Source organism: Solanum dulcamara, chromosome 11, assembly GCF_947179165.1.
Source record: "Solanum dulcamara chromosome 11, daSolDulc1.2, whole genome shotgun sequence".
Lineage (NCBI taxonomy): Eukaryota > Viridiplantae > Streptophyta > Magnoliopsida > Solanales > Solanaceae > Solanum > Solanum dulcamara.
Window position 1 is genome coordinate 37,653,520 of NC_077247.1, and position 17,848 is coordinate 37,671,367.

The window sequence follows — 17,848 nt, forward strand, 5'->3', positions numbered from 1 at the left end:
TGAAGCTTAATTACAGCCTTTTTGCCAAAAAGAAAAAGAAAGATTGAGATGTAAATAAGGATTTGTTTGGTTTAGGAATAAGTTACCACTATTAATCGTTGTCGTTGTCACCATTTTCATCATCACTCAGATCAACCTCTACTACTAGTTACTCCATTGTCATAGTTATCATCGCCATCAACTATCATTAAAATATCGTCAACCATCATATATTTTTCAGTCATCACCATCAACACTAACAACTATTAATATCAAGCAACATCATCATCACAACCATTACTATCAACCGTCAACATCACGTACTACACTACAACACCAACCACCTTCATTATGACCACCATTACTAATTTATTTTTTAATATTTAATTATTTTTTATTTGAATTGTATACTTATTATCTTGCAAATAAATAAATTGTGCGCATTAGATGCTGAAAAACAAACAGTCTTAATTATTCAAGGTTCAGATCTAGAAACAGTATCTTAATCAATATAGATGTACATTCAAATTCAGACGTTTTAATCTTAATGAAAACAAAATGAAGTATCAGTGAGGCAGGAGCTTATTTATAATTATTAAAACTTGTGGGGCTGACTTAATTCCTAAAAAGTTGCAGGTCCAATTTTCGCTCCAATTAAACAACTAAATTCTTGACTTTCCCTCCCCTTTTATTACAACAAATAACTTTACTATATTGATGTATATATAAACGATCTCAAAGAGTTAAATAAGGATGCAATAACATTATTTATAATCCAACTAGAAAAATAGAAACCAAAACAAGCTTATGTAACAGCAAAATAGAAAACTTGGTAAAATTGAGTGTTAGCATATTTCAAGATCTAGGACATCAAATAAACTCATAAATTTTCAAATATCTTCAAAATTAATCTCTATTTTTCATAAAACTACACTTCTTTTCCCACCCTTCTCAGTTAATTAATATTTCACACCATAAAGATGAAATTATTATTTATTGTACGATTTATTTGACTATTAATTGTTTAGTGTAAAAACTATAGTAATTTGGTTAGGGGGAATAATGTAGTGCAAAAGACAAAAAGGTTCTGAAACGAAAAGCATGGTGTATGGGTCTTTTTTCGATTTTAGTATAGGGGATCGGAGCCCTCTAAAATTGCTAAAAAGTTTCCATGTTTTGAGAAGGACAAGACTTGAAAAGGGTGTGTTCGGCACGAAGGAAAATATTTTTTCTTGAAAAATAAGTAAATTTTTTTTATGTTCGATATATAAGTAAAAAGTATTATTCTAAAAGTATTTGTATATATTCTAAACAAATATAATAAAAGGTGAGAGTTGGGGTAGGGGGTGTGGGAAGGTGGTATGGGGGCTATTTGGGGGAGGTGAAGATGAGGATTGAGGAGGTGTTGGAGAGTGCGGGGAATACAATTATCATGAAATGTCACTCATAAAATTTGTTTTTCTTATTCTTATTAAGGAAGTTATTTTTCTCATCATTGTTAAGAAATTCTTAGAAAAAATATTTTCTAAAACTTTGACCAAATCAAACATGAAAAAATTAAAATATTTTTCGAAAAATATAGAACACGAGCCAAAATTGAATTGACAAGATCCTTTTATCCTATCCCTTCATCCAAACACTCCAATTCATTCCTGTCATGGGTGCATATTTCTGTCTGCTGTATGGTCAATTAGCAAAGGTGGATTGATGATTTTAAGTGAGTGGATATCAATTGATTTGCTTAAATAAGTTGCGTCAAGATCTAATGAAATTTGGATGATTGTCATGCTACTATATGTATATATTTTAAATATTTTTATATATAATCACATAATTTAAGTTGAAAACAATATATAGAATTAAACGTGCAATAACTCGTTTTAGATTCGTAAATATTATTTTTAAATGATATTTCAACTAAATGTATAATTTTTTAGTATTTGTTTTCAAAAACTACTTCGGTATAAAGATGATCATTGGGCGGGCTAGGATGGAATAGAGGTGGCAAAATCAAATATAATCCGTTTAATCCAATTCAATTTATATAAGTTGGGTTTGCTATTGATCCGTCCACTCATTAGCTCAACCCATTTCAACTTAACTCATTTCAATCCATAAAAAATTGGATTGATATGTAACCCGAATTAGTTCATGAGAAATCTTGTTAAAATATTTTTAAAATACTTTTTTTTCAATTTGACATGTTATATATAGCTATAATAAAGAAAAAAAAATATTAGGTACTAAAATAGTTTAAAAGAACAAATAAAATAATTAAACTTAGCAAAAATTGGGTTGGATTGGGTCTTGACCCGTTATATAACCCATTACCTAACTCATTTTGACTCAATCCGTTTTGACCCAAACTAATTTGGATTGGATTGAGTCTTGACCTAATTGTTATCTTAACTCATTACGACATGTTCAAACTTGACCCAACTCGTCCAATTGCCACCCGGAGCAAGTTTTGACCAGCCAAAATTTTGACTTGTCCAGTCCTGCCTTATTTAGCATCTTTCAAAAAAATTATCTTGTGTTGCCTCGTCTTGTTCTGTTACATTTTTGTTATTTTTATTTTTATTGTAAAATTAGATTTAGAACAATATAATTATATAGATAAGATATGTAGATAAATGAGAGAATTTTTCTTCTACCTAAGTTATTTCGTAATGTGAATGATATCCCTATTTATAGATTGAGAAATTATTTTAAAACTCATCATTTTAAATGCCCAAATTAATAGATATATTTTTATCCAAAATAATTTATATAACCTAGAAAACATATATACATGATGTACATAGTTCATATATTAATTAAAGGGGAATTTTCACATATATCCACTCAAAAATACCTTAATTATGCTTCATAGTTATAGTTACAATTCGCAGTTATAGTTATAAGCAATGTTTGTATAATTCACGCAACATTTGTATACGTTTGTATAATTCGCTATACAATTCATAGTTTTTGTATAACGTTTCTATATTTCACTATACAATTCATACATAACATTTGTATAATTCGCTATACAATTCGTAGTGTTTGTATATTTCGCCATACAATTCGATTCGCACATAGCGTTTGTATAAATCGCGCAAATTATACAAAACTCAAATTGTAATTACAATTAGACATTTGCCGCAAATCATAATTAATTCAAACTATAGTTATACTAGTTAATTAACTAGTATATATTTTCTCATCTACCTAATTTTCCCTATTAAATGGACAATTCACTAATCGATGGATTTATAACGTTTTTCACTTTGTAGCATGAATTTCTTTCTTCTTTTTCCTTTTTTTTTAAAAAAAACTTCTTTTATATACATTTTATCCTAATTCAACAGTTTAGTTGGATATAAGATCTGTTTCATCCCTTGGAAAAGCAAAAGTAACCTCTTTGAAATTAATTTCTCTTTCCATTTTACAACAGTAAATTAAAAAAATATATACATATATTGTAATAATAATAATAATAATAATATAATTTTTTTAAAAAACTAAAAGTACATTATTTTAAGAACATCATTACATTACATGTATGTTTGACAAAAAAATTAATATTATAAATATAATATCATAAAATTATTAAAATATTTGACAAGATAATCTATAAATTCTAACCAAAAATGAATAGCTTGCAATGTGAAATATCAAGTTAATATTACTAAAACAAATAAATTAGAACTAAAAATATAACATTAAGTTAAAACTCAAAGAAAAAAATTAACATAATACTCTTATATCAAATTTCAACATAGCGTGCATCTATATAATTCAAAAGAAAAGTAAAACATAAGTTTATAACCTCATTCAACAATAGATTCTACTTTCATTTTAGAAATTAGAACACTAATAAAATTATGCTAAATGAAAAAAATAAACATAAAATAAATAAAAAGAATAGACAATAGAACAATTGCATGGAATCACAAGAAGTAAAAGATGAAAAATAAGAAGGAAATGAAATATAAATAATAAAATAAAAAATATTAGAATAATAATAAAAAATTAAAATAATAGAAATAAAACATAAGTTAAAATGAAAAAAATTTAAATAGAAATTAAAAAATAATCAACTTATAATTACATCATGTAATTATCAGCAATTCACAATCCTCCTAAAAATTGAAGAGAAGTAATTACTCTTATCAATAATACTCAATTACCTATTAAACAAATAAATACCTGATCAACAAAACATGTCAAACAATATAATTACATCACATTCAAATAACATGCCCATTGTATATATACTTTGGCATATTGAAAATGTAAAAGGGAATAAATGGGCCATAATGATACGTGGCAGACGAATAGCATTCCAATCCCTCAAGTTTATCTTAAGCATATACAAGACAAGGGGGATCCACACAATATATAGCATAGATCAAGTTTATCTTAAGCATATACAAGACAAGGGATCCACACAATATATAGCATACAGCCACAGACTTGTATGTCTTAAAGTTGGTTGGCTTTCTAACCTATCATTCTCATTACCTCGATTCAGAATTTCAAACTTAATAAATTTTAAATTTTAGAATAGTAATCTCAAGTATTAATAAATGAATTATGATAGAGTTAAACTCATATGTTAAAGTCTACATCCGCCTTGCATGCAGATAGTGTTAAAATTAAAATAAAAACCTTATACAATGAGACTACCTAAAATATAATTACTGATGCAAATAATAATTAGAACTAATTATTACTTAAAAGATAAAACAAAGCAGACAACCTATTATAATGTTGAAAGAATTTATACTCTCTTCATGCATTATTTCCTCCTTGTGATATGCTGATTAGAATTACATGGTCTACCGAGTGGCGCAAATACTAACTATTTCTTTATCTCAATTTATATGACATTATTTGACTTGATACAAAATTTAAGAAAGAAAATAAAGACTTTGAATGTGTAGTCTAAAATATTCACTGACCATTTGTGTGACTATGAATCAAATAAAGACTTTGAATGTGTGGTCTAAAATATTCACTGACCATTTGTGTGACTATGAATCATTTCATTCAGAAAAATGACGTTTAAACAAAATACATTAAAAAGTAAAATATGTCACTTAAATTAGCAAGAGAAACTACTATTGTTTGGAACTTTTGTCAACATGGAGAAAGTATGATTTCTTTTATGAGACGATAATCCCATAAAAGTTGAGATTCCTCATAAATCAGAATATCTGATTGGAGGTCCCTCTTTTTAGTTGAAAAGAACAGAAGCTGACAGAATGGAGAAGTGAGTGAAAAGAAATATGCCAAATTGGCATATGTCAAATGAAAGTGGGGCAAGATGATTTCACAATGAACTAAATGTAGTCGAGTTGGGTTAATTATAGAGATTTGGTCCAGAACAATGGGACCAAAAAAGACGACTAGAATCTCATTTTGATGCCAAATGTCTATTTTTTTTGTAGTGACAAACTTGAATTCCTATGTCCTTAAGCTGTCTCTCCCCCATTATTTTGGTCCCCAGTCACTACCCCTCTAGCTAGTGAATTGAATATATCATTCTTATGTCTCTTTCCTATTCCACTGCGGTAAATGGTCTTTTTCTTTCTTATTGAATGACTGCTATAGAAAAAAATGGCGATTACTCGTCTGATTTATTATGTAGTAGCTACACTTTATTATAGTGACAACGTTTCTCTATAAATTTTGTGGTTGCTATACTAAAATGTGACACTTTATTATAGTGACAACGAGTTTATCTAGAAATTTTATGGTTGCTATACTAAAATGTTATTAAATATGTATACAGAATATGTAATTTAGCTGTTATACAAAAGTACGGAGTTTTTTCTAATGATTTTATGTACCAAAAGATAATGAATTCGTTAACTAAATTGACTAAAAAAAATAGAAAGTATGAAGGAAAAAAAGACAAACATTAGTAATCTTTCCTCGTGAAGTTACGACCATAAGTGATAGGCATCATTTAAATATATTTCTTATCCTTTTGAATATTCATACTTAAAATTTACTATGTGTATGACATTGACAATGATAATCATAAATATTGTTATACATAATATATATTTTTGCCAAATATTATTACACAATATTTGAGTATGATTGTTATAAAAGGGTAATTTTACAAATAGTACCACCATAATGAATGACACTTTATAAATAGAATATCATCATAGAGAGTAAAATATAATATGAAAAATCAATTTTGAAAAAAATCAGATCGCTATAGTAAAATGATGTTATAACGAAATTTGAATGTATATTATATATGTTGAATACCCTCAGTTTTCTTTTTGTCTGTACTTCCTCATATTTAGTACCTCATATTTAGTGAAAATCCTGGTCCGCCATCGTGAGCAGCCAAACAGTTGTACTCTTGCTGCTAAATATAAAGGTACTCTCACAAAAGCATGGGCTTCACAAACATTTAATCCTAATAACAGGTAATCAGGATACAAGGTGTTGTACAAAAACTATTAAACGACATCAAAGTTGCAACGCGTTTAGCAATATTAATAGATGGTAAGCTTCAATTATTGCCTTCCAAACATTACGTATTAAATGTGAAAACATATGGAACTATATCAAGGTCTGTATTATGTATTAAAGGTCAACATGGTAACTTTAAACACAAATGCATTCTTAGATATGAATAGATGGTCCTGTGATGGCACACGTTTATGAGACTCTAAATGTTTGTACTACGTTATGAGATCCTTTTATTTTTAATTTGACAGAAAAAAGGAAATCTTTTCTCAAATATAGGTAGGGCAGTAGAGACTCATATTTCTAGTACTAGAGTCTAATTAGATACTTGGGAAATCCATCAGTTCAAAAGTTGCAAGAACACAAAATACACTCTGAATGAATTCATACAATTATACCTTCCAAAAGCACAAAAAAATTAAGAAAACAAAACAAGATAGAAGTTAACTAAACCAGGAAATGAGAAAACAAATTGAATTTTGCTTATTCTTTTAGGTCTCACACACAGCTAAAAGAAACAATACAAGTTAATCCAAAACTGGTACAGATAAGTTATATCTGATATAACCAGTTAATCAACCAGGAGTTCATAATAATTGCCCGTCAATAGAGAACATATACGAACCAGCACAGAGTATTATCACATGAAGACTGCAAAAGAAGGCCAGGAGATTTGGTCCATTGCATGCTAGATCTTTTAGTGAGTGCGGGTTCTACTGCTTTCAGCATTTCGTACAGGATAAAAATATGGATGAGCCTACAATGTAGATCACAATTACAGTAGGCAACGTTTCCAAGAAACTTGAACCGACCACATACTAATTAATCATCATCTTGCCCGGCAGATATCAAAGACTAAAGTGAAAACACTTGTTATTAAATTTATGCTTGATTGAATATGTTCATTATAGTACAGCAGAGAACTTCAGTTATTTGTTTATTTTATTAATAAGTCCAGAAAAAAACTTTTCATAGTTACATCTGCCTGATATACAAGTGACCAAACATATTGGTAGAGGGGAAAGGCAGTGAATATTTTACCATTGCTTCTTTGGCAGTCGGTCTTTCCTGATGATCGTAACGGAGCAGTTTGTCAACAAAATCAACCGCCTAAAGATTAAGCATTGCACAGTTTTGGGTTAATAGATTTCAACTTATTTTATTGTAAAAGATCTAATGAGACTACTTTTCTTACCTCAGGGACTGCGAGATGCTGGTTTTCAGCATTAATAAACTTTGCCCATGGTTTCCTGCTATGTCTGAATGAACAATGAAAATATTTAATTATTTGCAGAAAATGGTCCATCGCAAAGGATAGTTTTAGAGCGGACAATACTAACCGTCCAACAAGGGCTGCAAGATGAGGATCTAATTCCAATCTATACTTGTTTAGGTAAGAGTTCAATTCATCGGTCCCCAGAACCTGACGACCATAACATTGGAATTTTTAAGGGGTGTCTTTTCAAAATGCAAGTATACAGCTCATGCATGTTTACCCTGGTATCTTGTAAAATATCCTTCCAAAATAATTGAGAATTATTTTAAAACACAGTGCCCCAAGGATGATGAATAGTGAATAAGCAACGGCTGGACTTATAGTTGTGTTAACCTTCCACTTTGCCAATAAATCACATCCTTGCTATGGGGCTAGGTGAGCCAAGGGTGATTATTTTATCAGAATTCCGACATGAGAGTTCAGCAAAAACACAGTGGGACTCCGATGAGCATAGATCAGTGTTAGCTCATCATATGCATCGCAAAGTTACTTTTAATCTACTTAATTCTTTAGAAAGCAGACAGGTCTGAGTTCAAGAGCGGCCCACCAACAAAGTATTTCAGTTGCTTAGCCAAGCTTATGGTTAGACTAATTTAATGGTACACATCAAATATAGGTATTAATAAGTACATACAGCCTTTTGCTAATTATTAAGAGCATTTTGAATTATCCCCGCAAGAAAATGATGTCACAGCTGTCCCTCAACGCAAATAAATGATACCTGGCCTGCACGTGATGTGATGCATTAAGCCCCCCCCCCCCCCCAAAAAAAAAAAAAACATTTTAAGCTTTTAGGTTCAGGTAGTAGACATAATTCAGAATAAAATTGTTGACGGTATAAAGGTGGGAGAATTTGGAAATTCAGCAAGGGAAGAGCAATAAATATGGGCTGAAAACTAGAATAATCAAAAATCTTTCAGTGGCTTCTTTTTCCGGTTATTTTCTAAAGATGATTAAGTCATTGAAAGAAGTAACTGCTCTAGTATACAATGACAAACTCTAGAGTCGAAGGGGTTCAGGTTGAGCAAGACAAAATACTTGGAGTGAAAAAGTTCAATGAATCATCGCATAAACCTGGGATGGAAATGAAGCTGGATACCCCGGCCATCCATCAGAGAGGTCGTTTTAAGTATATGGTGTCTATTATCCAAGGTAATAGAGAATTTGAAGATGATGTCACCCACCATATTGGTGTAAGGTGAATGAAATGGAGGCGGATCGCATTTGCAATCTTGTGAGATAAGAGGGTGCCACCAAAACTTAAAGGCAAGTTCTACAGATTAGTGGTCAGACCGACTATGTTGTATGGGATGGATTGTTGGCCAGTCAAAAATTCTCATGTTCAGAAGATGAAAATTGCGGAAATGAGAATGCTGAGATAGATGTGTGGACTTACTATGAGAGATAAGATTAGAAAAGAAGATATTCAAATAAAGGTGGGAGTGTCCTCAATGGAGGACAAGATGTGAAAAGCGAGACTCAGATGGTTTGAGCATGTGAAGAGGAGATGCATGGACGCCCCAATACGAAAGTGTGAGAGGTTGGCTATGGATGATTTCAGGAGAAGTAGAGGTAGGACGAGGAAGTATTTAGAAGAGGTGATTAGACAGAGCATGACACAACTCTAGCTTACCAAGGTAGTTGAGTGTTCTCACTTACCCTTCCATACTAGTAGGCAACTAGAATGTTGTTCTTCGATTTCTATTACTATGTGTCATTTCTTGTACTTTGATTATAGTATCATTTGTTGTAGATATTGTTCCTTTTTCCCTTATTTTTGACTAAGGTAGATATTGTTCCTTTTTTTTCAAAATGCTTTGTCATGCAATCTTTAGTATTTTGGTATTCCTTTTCCTGGCCTGCTTTGTTATGGTTTTTTCTTGAGTGAGGGTCTATCGGAAACAAATTCTCTACCTCACAAAGTAGGAGTAAGGTTTGCGTACGCACTATCCTCCTCAGACCTCACTTGTGGAATTACACTAGGTAAGTTGTTGCAGTTGTAAGGTATAAGATAGAGAGCAAATGTTTTTCACTATCGTGATAAGGAGCCTATTTTTGAATATTTTTGGGATAAAATGGGTGATGACATCGACCATTACAGAAATTCTCAGCAGGTGAAAGGTAAACAGACAGTTCAAAAAGCTCAGGAAAATAATTTCCACGTGTGTCTGTTGGACAATCCAGAGAGAGCCATAGGTGTTTTGAGGGAAAAATTCACCCATATGCATGTTGAAGTATGAATGTTTATGCAATAGCTTTCTGGTCTAATTAGTCGGATGGACATGAAAAAGGAAAAAAATGATAGATTTCATAGCTGCTTGCGAAAAACAGAGGCAATGTAACTTATGAAATGATATCTTTGTACAGCCCAAAAACTATTCTATCGACTGGTAATTTACAGTAGTAAAATACTATTGCTTACTGATTTCCAGAAAAAGAAAAAGCAGGGAGTTGATCTTAACTGCTGATAGTAATTGTATGGGCCAATAGGCATGTGCAGGAGTGAAGGAGCTAAGCAACAATATCTAGTGGGTAATAGGATTCTATGCAAAGGTCCATTTATCAAAATACCAAAAGATTGTAGAGGTCGTCAGGTATCCAAACTTTTTTGTCTTGGGAGAAGACTGATAGTGATACATTGCTGAGGCTTGACAAATACTGGCACATATGCTGTCTTATGACTTATCATTCCAGCATTGACATTCCTCCTCTACCCTCCCTCCCTTCCGGTTGAAGCTTATTTCCTTTATTCACTGCTTGGTCTCAATTTTATGGTGGACCCTGTTTAACTTCATATGATGGGTTGTGGACCGAGAAAAATGGGCTCATGTTTAACTGCATACAGTTGGTGCGAGTTTTACATGTAAACCATAATTTTCTTGCAAATTCATCTAGCTAGACTTTGAACAATCCAAGATTATCATTCTATGAGGAACATTATCATAATCACAATAGTACAATATCATATTGCCCGTGAAACCCTATGATCTGCATAAATAAACATTTACTGAGATTCTTCCAGACTTGGTTTCGCATGTGACTTACTTCCCATTTTACCAAAAAATAAATAAATAAAAGATGTGACTTAATTCCCAAAGCATGTGTAATATATATACACCCTTGAAACAAATGCAGGCTTCTGAATGCCTGAACATCAAAAGGCCACAATGATAAACTTCATGGTGGATATTCTACATACCTTCCCAATCTTCACAAGTTGATCATAATTGTCATGTCCATAGAAGAAAGGCTCCTTCCGGAATATCTATACAGCACAATTCCTTAGAAGTAAGCATCAAAGTGAGAGGAAGAGGACACCTTAACACACAAGTAAGTTCTGACTTTTGGGCCTCAGTATCTGCCATTCATGCATGATTTACCAGAAGACAAACAGTCATGAATGGCATTATGTAAGTACCAAGTCATGGACCAAGTTTTAAAAAAGTAGAAAGCATAACCCATGCAAGATAAAGTCTCACGTGGGCATCTGTATGATAGCGCAAGTGAGCCAGGAAAAAAAAGGTGCAAGAAAGATGGTTGCTCACCATTCCTGCAAACATACAACCAAGACTCCACAAGTCCAACGAGTAATCGTAGTCTTGCAAATCAACAAGTAGTTCAGGACCTTTAAAATATCTGCAACCATAAAGAGAAGAGGAGGCAAGTTTGTTTAAAAACTACAAGGCGAAAGAAAATAAGCCCTCTCTAAATTATTTTGATTAGGGATGACAATTACAACTAGTTTTGGGTTTTTGAAAAGAAAAGGGCAGGGTCCGTATTATATCTATTCTGACAAAAGCAAGCAAAAACCTAGGATTCTATAATCACTTAAGTGGGGTGGCACTTAATTATAAAATCTCATGTAAGTGTAACATCTTACTGGATGAGGGGATGGTCATAACTGTAACAGAAGTAGCACTCATTGAATAAGATTCATAATTAGCTGACAGAAAGAACCCTTATGCTCTGATTCTTCAAAGCTCAAAACCTCCCTTCTCTTCCTAACACAACCCAAATTCTTACCCCAGCTGGATTTCTGACCCACAAAACTTATAAAGAAATGCACTTCAAGATCCATTTCTTCATTATCCTTATCTCTCTCTCTCTCAACATTCCATTCCTATCAAAATGAACTCTTACTCTTAGACTGCTATCTGACAATAAATCTAGCACATAAGTTGAGTCAACAATTTAGCCCCACTATGGAAGAATTGGAAGTACAATTTTCTACATATGCACTTTTTTCAGTATAGTTTTCTATCTATACATTCCCAGTTCCCACCAAAGTCATCCTCATAGATTCTAGAACACAATGACACAATAAGTACATGGATTGCCTCCAAGCAGTTCTAAGCATAATCTTTCTTGTGTTATCATCCAAAAAAAATGCTGCAAACAATAACTCTAAGCCATATGAATCCTCAATATCAGTTTCATTTCATAAACCAGTGTCATTTCAAAACTCAATAATTTGAATCAAGATAAATTAGGTTCTCACTTCATCCAAAACAATTAAAAAGATGTGCATTCTCCATCACCAGAAAGATCATTTGCTTTGTTCATCGCCAAGTGCAAAAGGATTCCAAGAGAATGGTGTTTAATCAGTGATGCCAAAAGATGTGACAAGTTCTCTGGGGTGCTGGGAAGGACACAGGATGGGAAACCCCAAAAAACTACTCAAAACAATATCCCTTTATTATGTATGCTTTCAAATGTAGGCAAGGAAATAATCTCAGGTGTTCTAAAGTAATATTTAAATTTGATGTTATACACAATTCAAAATATGTTTACAAAATTTGGTACTTTGGTGTGGGATGTTAAATATAAATGATTTCGACACTTGATGGAGTTCATAGACTCCTTACCTACTAAAGGAACTATAGTCTTCCTTTTTAGATCCATGCACCCTGTGGGTGCTTAGGAAATGCTAACGACTACAAGAAAATTGAGGTTACTGCCCTCACTAAATTAATAAAACCAGTGAAACAACAGAGCCATTCTAGCATTAAAATGTTAATTTATATTACTTTAAATGTCAGAAGACAAATGATACAAACAGCAGAGAAAAAGCGAACCTAGAAGCCACACGAACATTATATTCCTTCCCAGGATGATAAAATTCTGCAAGTCCCCAATCTATTAGCCGAAGTTTTCGCTGCTCATGATCAATCATTACATTGTGGGGCTTCACGTCACGGTGCATAATACCTTGAGAATGACAATAATCTAATGCCTGCAAGGGACACAGTAATACTTGAATTTTCTGACAAGTGACACCTCAAGAAAATATCAATTGCAAGGCACAAAATGGAAACATGCATCATCTCAAAAATGAGAAGAACGAAAAAAATGAGATAATTCAGGCCATGACACCTTATGCAACTAATAAGCAGCTTAACAAAAAATAGATCTAAGATTTTAATAGTCGAGTCTGTAACAATAGCAGCGCAGTGTTATTATCAAAGGTGCACTTAAAGCGCGCTTAAGCTCTGAAGCGAGGCTCAAAACGTGTTGAGCGCTTTGCCTCGCTTAATGTGCGTTTTAGTGTCATCATCAAGGCTCTAACTCATACTTTTCCTTGAGCATGAGTATTTCTTGAAGAGGCGACACTAAATCATTGGTATGTCACTTTATCGTAAAAACAATCAATTTCTTTATCCATACATTTGTTATTCATGATTATAATTATTATTCTTTAAACATATATATATTTATATGTTTTATCCATTTGGGCCTTTACTCAATAAAATCCATGCTTTATTTTCTCTTAAAGCCCCAACGAACCTTAGAGCTTTTTTGTGCTTTTCGCTTTTGATAACACTGTAGAAGCGGCACCACAAACATCTATGTCATGATCCTAGACTAGCAATTGCCAATAAACATTTTGCTCCATTATAACACATCTCATTCTTATGCCCAATAATTTTTCCTTCAATTCTGTAACATGTTTTTTCGTGTACTAGAGAAGCTGAGATATCTCATCAAATTACCCAGCAGAACAGAACAATATGAACCTCAGATGATACCGTTATCTATCTTTACACCCAAATCTCACCAGTCAGCAGAAATCAAAAAAATGTGTCCTATCCACTCATAATAGAAAACAAGGAGCTTACCGTCGTACTCCCTCCCATCTCAAGAAACTTGATCTACTTTAACTTGCATGGAGATTGAAAATAGAATATTTAGTTGCAGATTTTTTGTTTTGATAAATCATATTTAGATACATTTTTTCTTCGATAACGGTGATGTCCAGGTCAACTTGCCCACCCATGTCTAGATACAACAACAACATACCCAATGTAATGCCACAAGTGGAGTTTGGGGATGGTAGTGTGTACCCAGACCCTACCACATGTCTAGATACATTATTATATTGAATATGAAAGACATGATTCGCATAATAGTTTCAAATGTGAAAAATGAGAGTTCAGTTAATGAGAATAGTTCAAGAAGTTGGAAAATTAGTTTTCCCCACCTAAGGAAAGAATTCAAACTTTAGGAAGAGGTAAAAACAAAAATAGATCAAGCATTATGCACATAATCATTCTGTGAAATTTGTTCAAAAAGAGTAGTGAAATTCCTCATTAAAAATAAGAATATTATCTCAAGGCAATTTGCACAGATCATCTTCAGATAATATCTTAAAGGAGATCCAAAGGGAGCATTCTGTATAGAAATAATCTAATATTACTGTAATGAGTGTAATCTATAGCAAACGCCCATAACCAATCAGAAAAATATTGGAGATACACAAAAAAAACATATACTGAGAAGCTTTAAAAATCCACATCAAGAGAAAACTTGCCTTCAACAGCTCATAGATGTAATATCTAACGTCAAAGTCGGAAAGAGTTGGATAAAGCACTTTAAAATCTGTGTTGTTCACATATTCAAATATAAGACTTGGAGTCTTCGATTGCTGATCTCTGACAATATCGAGTAACTTCACAATATTAGGTCCACCGCAAAGATTCTGCAGTATCTTAATCTCACGCTTGATCTGCAGTTAGTGACAATAACAGATAAGTACCTGTGCAAAATAAAGGTACAAAGATATGTTGTAATAAATAGAAGAGTATGATTCAGAGCGCCACAGAAAGACAAATGCACATATAACTTGCAGATAGATGATAGTCCAGCACTCATAAGTAATCAAGAGTTACTACAGTAAGTTAACAGAACAGAAAAATTAAGAGATATTTTTTTTATGACAAGGGAAACCCGCAGCCGCTACCCTTTAGTGCGCATAAGGTAAAACCCCTGCTCCTAATGCAATAGCTCGCAGATCACACAAGAGAGGTAACCCGCACTATGCAAGCCCGGTGCGATGAGCTCGACCCAGAAGGCAAACCCCTTGCTTTTGCTGGCAAGGGGTTTCGAACTTGAGACCTCCAACATGGAAGTCCCAAGCCCAAACCACTGGGCCACCCCGAAGAGTACAAAAAAGTTAAGAGATATACACACAAAAGAACGCATTTTGCGAAAGAATGAAAGATAAAGAAAGTTAAAACCTGGAGATATCAGATGAACTTGAAGAATATCAAAAATTACATTACGTAGCTCAGAAACACAGATCTACGAAATCACAAACCCTTTTAAAAACTTGAACATTCTAAGAAACTGGTTCGACTCAGGATCATAAACACGATAACTTCCCAATTTGAAGAACATCTACAAGTCTTCTCTACGTTTAACAAGCTTGGCGGAAAAAAAAAATATATATATATATATGCATGTAGTAATATGACATCAAGGATACTGCAACATTATTGCAGAATGTGGTAAATTAAGCTCCAGAAGGTGCAAGTAGCACACATCGAGGATAAAAATGAGAGGTCTCTTGAGATTGTTTGGGCATGTCATCGACCTCAAGACGCATCAGTCACTAGGCGTGAAATCATGGTGAGTGGAGACCTAAAATAACAATGAAGGAAGTTCTCTTGAAAGATTTATAAGGTCTTGGAATTCCTATAGTCAACCCTAACTTGCTTGAGGTTGAGGTAGTTGTGTGTTGTGGTAAATTAATGTCGAATTAGAATATCACCAACTGATATTGTTGTTAGTTCTGGTTTTGTTCATCTTAGAAATGAGGTTTTACAATCTTCTGCTAAGATCTTTGATGTTTCTCTTATCCAGTTGGATCAATTTCTTCTTTCTTTTTTTGTAACGATGGTGTCCAGGCCAGTTTGTGCGCACCTGATAATTCCAGGGGAGTACCTCCTACCTCCCACCGGCACATATACCGGGTAACGAAGAAAATAAAATTGTTATCTCCCACACTTTCTTTATTAAACCAAACTTACTTCACATATGGAACAAAACAGAAACCAAAACCTGTAAACCAAAATGCAGCATGAGAAGAGATTATTCCTTTAGCTACCTGCATTCGACATCACTTGCGTAGTAAAAGAGGGTGCCTTTCCAAAGATTTCCAGAAACATGTGCCTTAGTAATGATAATACTTCTACATTCAAGTGGTGGGTGGTGCTAATCATGTTGAGTAAAAGGGAATGTCTTTAAGAAGATATTACTTTAGTTCGTGCAATTAAAACAAAAAAAAGTTAAGCCTGTTGTAAGTTCACCGAAGCTAACTTAGGGAAAGGACTGCAGCTTTGAGAAGCCACTAAAAGGATCTAACCGCATGCAGAAGAAGAACCCTCAAAATTCTGTTCTAATCATCCCCATTGCACCTTCTGTATGGTTTCCAAGTTTGAGTTGTAGACCACTTCTTTCAAAACTCAATCATGTCTTTCTTTCTCATATATCAAGCTGATTCCAACATCTTAAATGAGCCTATTATATTTCACTACTTACCAAAAAATGAGCCTACTCTAGTTTATACTCATATAACACACTAGCAACTGAAACTTTATCATTCCTCAAGCTGGCAATAGAAGTATTCCAATAATAAAAATTCCGCACCTCACAATGAAAATGTTTAAATTTCTAATCAGCATCAATTTCTAGAATAGAAGCTTATAAACTAGCATTGAATACGGATATATAAAGAAGTAAAGAAGGAACAACCAACCTTTTTCTTCTTCACTGGCTTAAGGATTTTGATGATGCATTTTTCATTATTAGTAGTGTGAATTCCCTCAAACACCTCGCTGTACTTCCCTCTCCCAACTTTCCTTACCACCTCGTAATCATCCTGCTCCCTATACAACCAATCAACAAACACAGGAAACATCAACTCCGTCTAAACAACCTTGAAAGCACCTATAGTAAAGAAAATAAAAATATAAATCAACAAATTACCCCCATTGAACAGTAAGGGATTCATAATCCCAATACTCTTTAGGTCGGATCACATTGATATCCGTATAAACCCGGGCCTTTGAAGGCGCGCCGGGACGGCGAATAGATTTTCCTATTTTCTGCGCCAGGGCTTCGGATAGAGTAGCCGACGGTCGGAGAAGAGAAGAAGACGGCGGCGGTGGAGGCAGAGAAGATGATTTGTGCTTCTGTCGCGTAAGAGATACCGAAGTGTTGGAGGCAAAACGACAGAGAAGAGAGGGGAAGAGAAGGAGGGAAGTCGCCGGAGAAGGAGAGAGGAGGCGGTAGTGGAGTGAAACAATGAAGAAATGAGAAGGCCGTAGGGCCATCAAACGGGGGAGGGTTATATATTTGGGGTAATGGGATTATGCTTGAAATGGAACCCTCCTCATTGGTTTCTTCGACTTTGCATCTCATGCTTTGTCTACATCTTATTCAATCCAACGGCGTCGTACACTAGTATATTCTATATTTTTCCATTTTTTAAAAAAAATAATCTCAAGATGTATACATAGTTTCCTTTTGATTCGCGAATTAAATTATTCCGATATTATAATATTGGGATATTCATCAAGATTATGTTTGACATTAAATTTATACTTTATTTGATTGAAAATCCAAATAAAGTATAACTTTAGTCCAAAGTTAATTTTAAAAATTCCATCTTATTATGTAAACCAAGTGATCCTTTATAGTACATGTATTTAGGGTTGTTCATCGTTATGATTAAAAAATCAAATTGAATCGCAATTCGAACCAAACTGATTAAAAATTCAATATTTGGTTTGGTTTGATTTGGTTAGGTTAGGTTAGGTTTAATTTTAAATTTTGAAA

General features: G+C 33.3%; 1 protein-coding gene across 1 annotated transcript; it reads right to left on the reverse strand.

Annotated features, from left to right (window-relative positions):
- Window positions 1-6,800: 6,800 nt before the first annotated feature.
- Window positions 6,801-17,414, reverse strand: LOC129872109 (casein kinase II subunit alpha-like). The gene is made up of 10 exons (XM_055946982.1): window positions 16,997-17,414; window positions 16,767-16,896; window positions 14,541-14,735; window positions 12,808-12,965; window positions 11,278-11,368; window positions 10,932-10,997; window positions 7,797-7,879; window positions 7,652-7,715; window positions 7,498-7,566; window positions 6,801-7,213 (listed from the first exon to the last, which is right to left on the reverse strand). Exons 1-10 carry the CDS (start codon window positions 17,341-17,343, stop codon window positions 7,154-7,156), a joined length of 1,263 nt encoding a protein of 420 aa, XP_055802957.1. The 5' UTR covers window positions 17,344-17,414; the 3' UTR covers window positions 6,801-7,153.
- Between the last annotated feature and the right edge of the window lie 434 nt (window positions 17,415-17,848).

Coding starts and splice junctions, on each gene's coding strand:
- LOC129872109 (XM_055946982.1), bottom strand. CDS start 17,343: ATGGCCCTACGGCCTTCTCATTTCTTCATTGTTTCACTCCACTACCGC. Junction 7,716..7,796: donor CTTGCAGCCCTTGTTGGACG/GTTAGTATTGTC, acceptor TTGTTCATTCAG/ACATAGCAGGAAACCATGGG. Junction 7,214..7,497: donor CGACTGCCAAAGAAGCAATG/GTAAAATATTCA, acceptor TCTACATTGTAG/GCTCATCCATATTTTTATCC.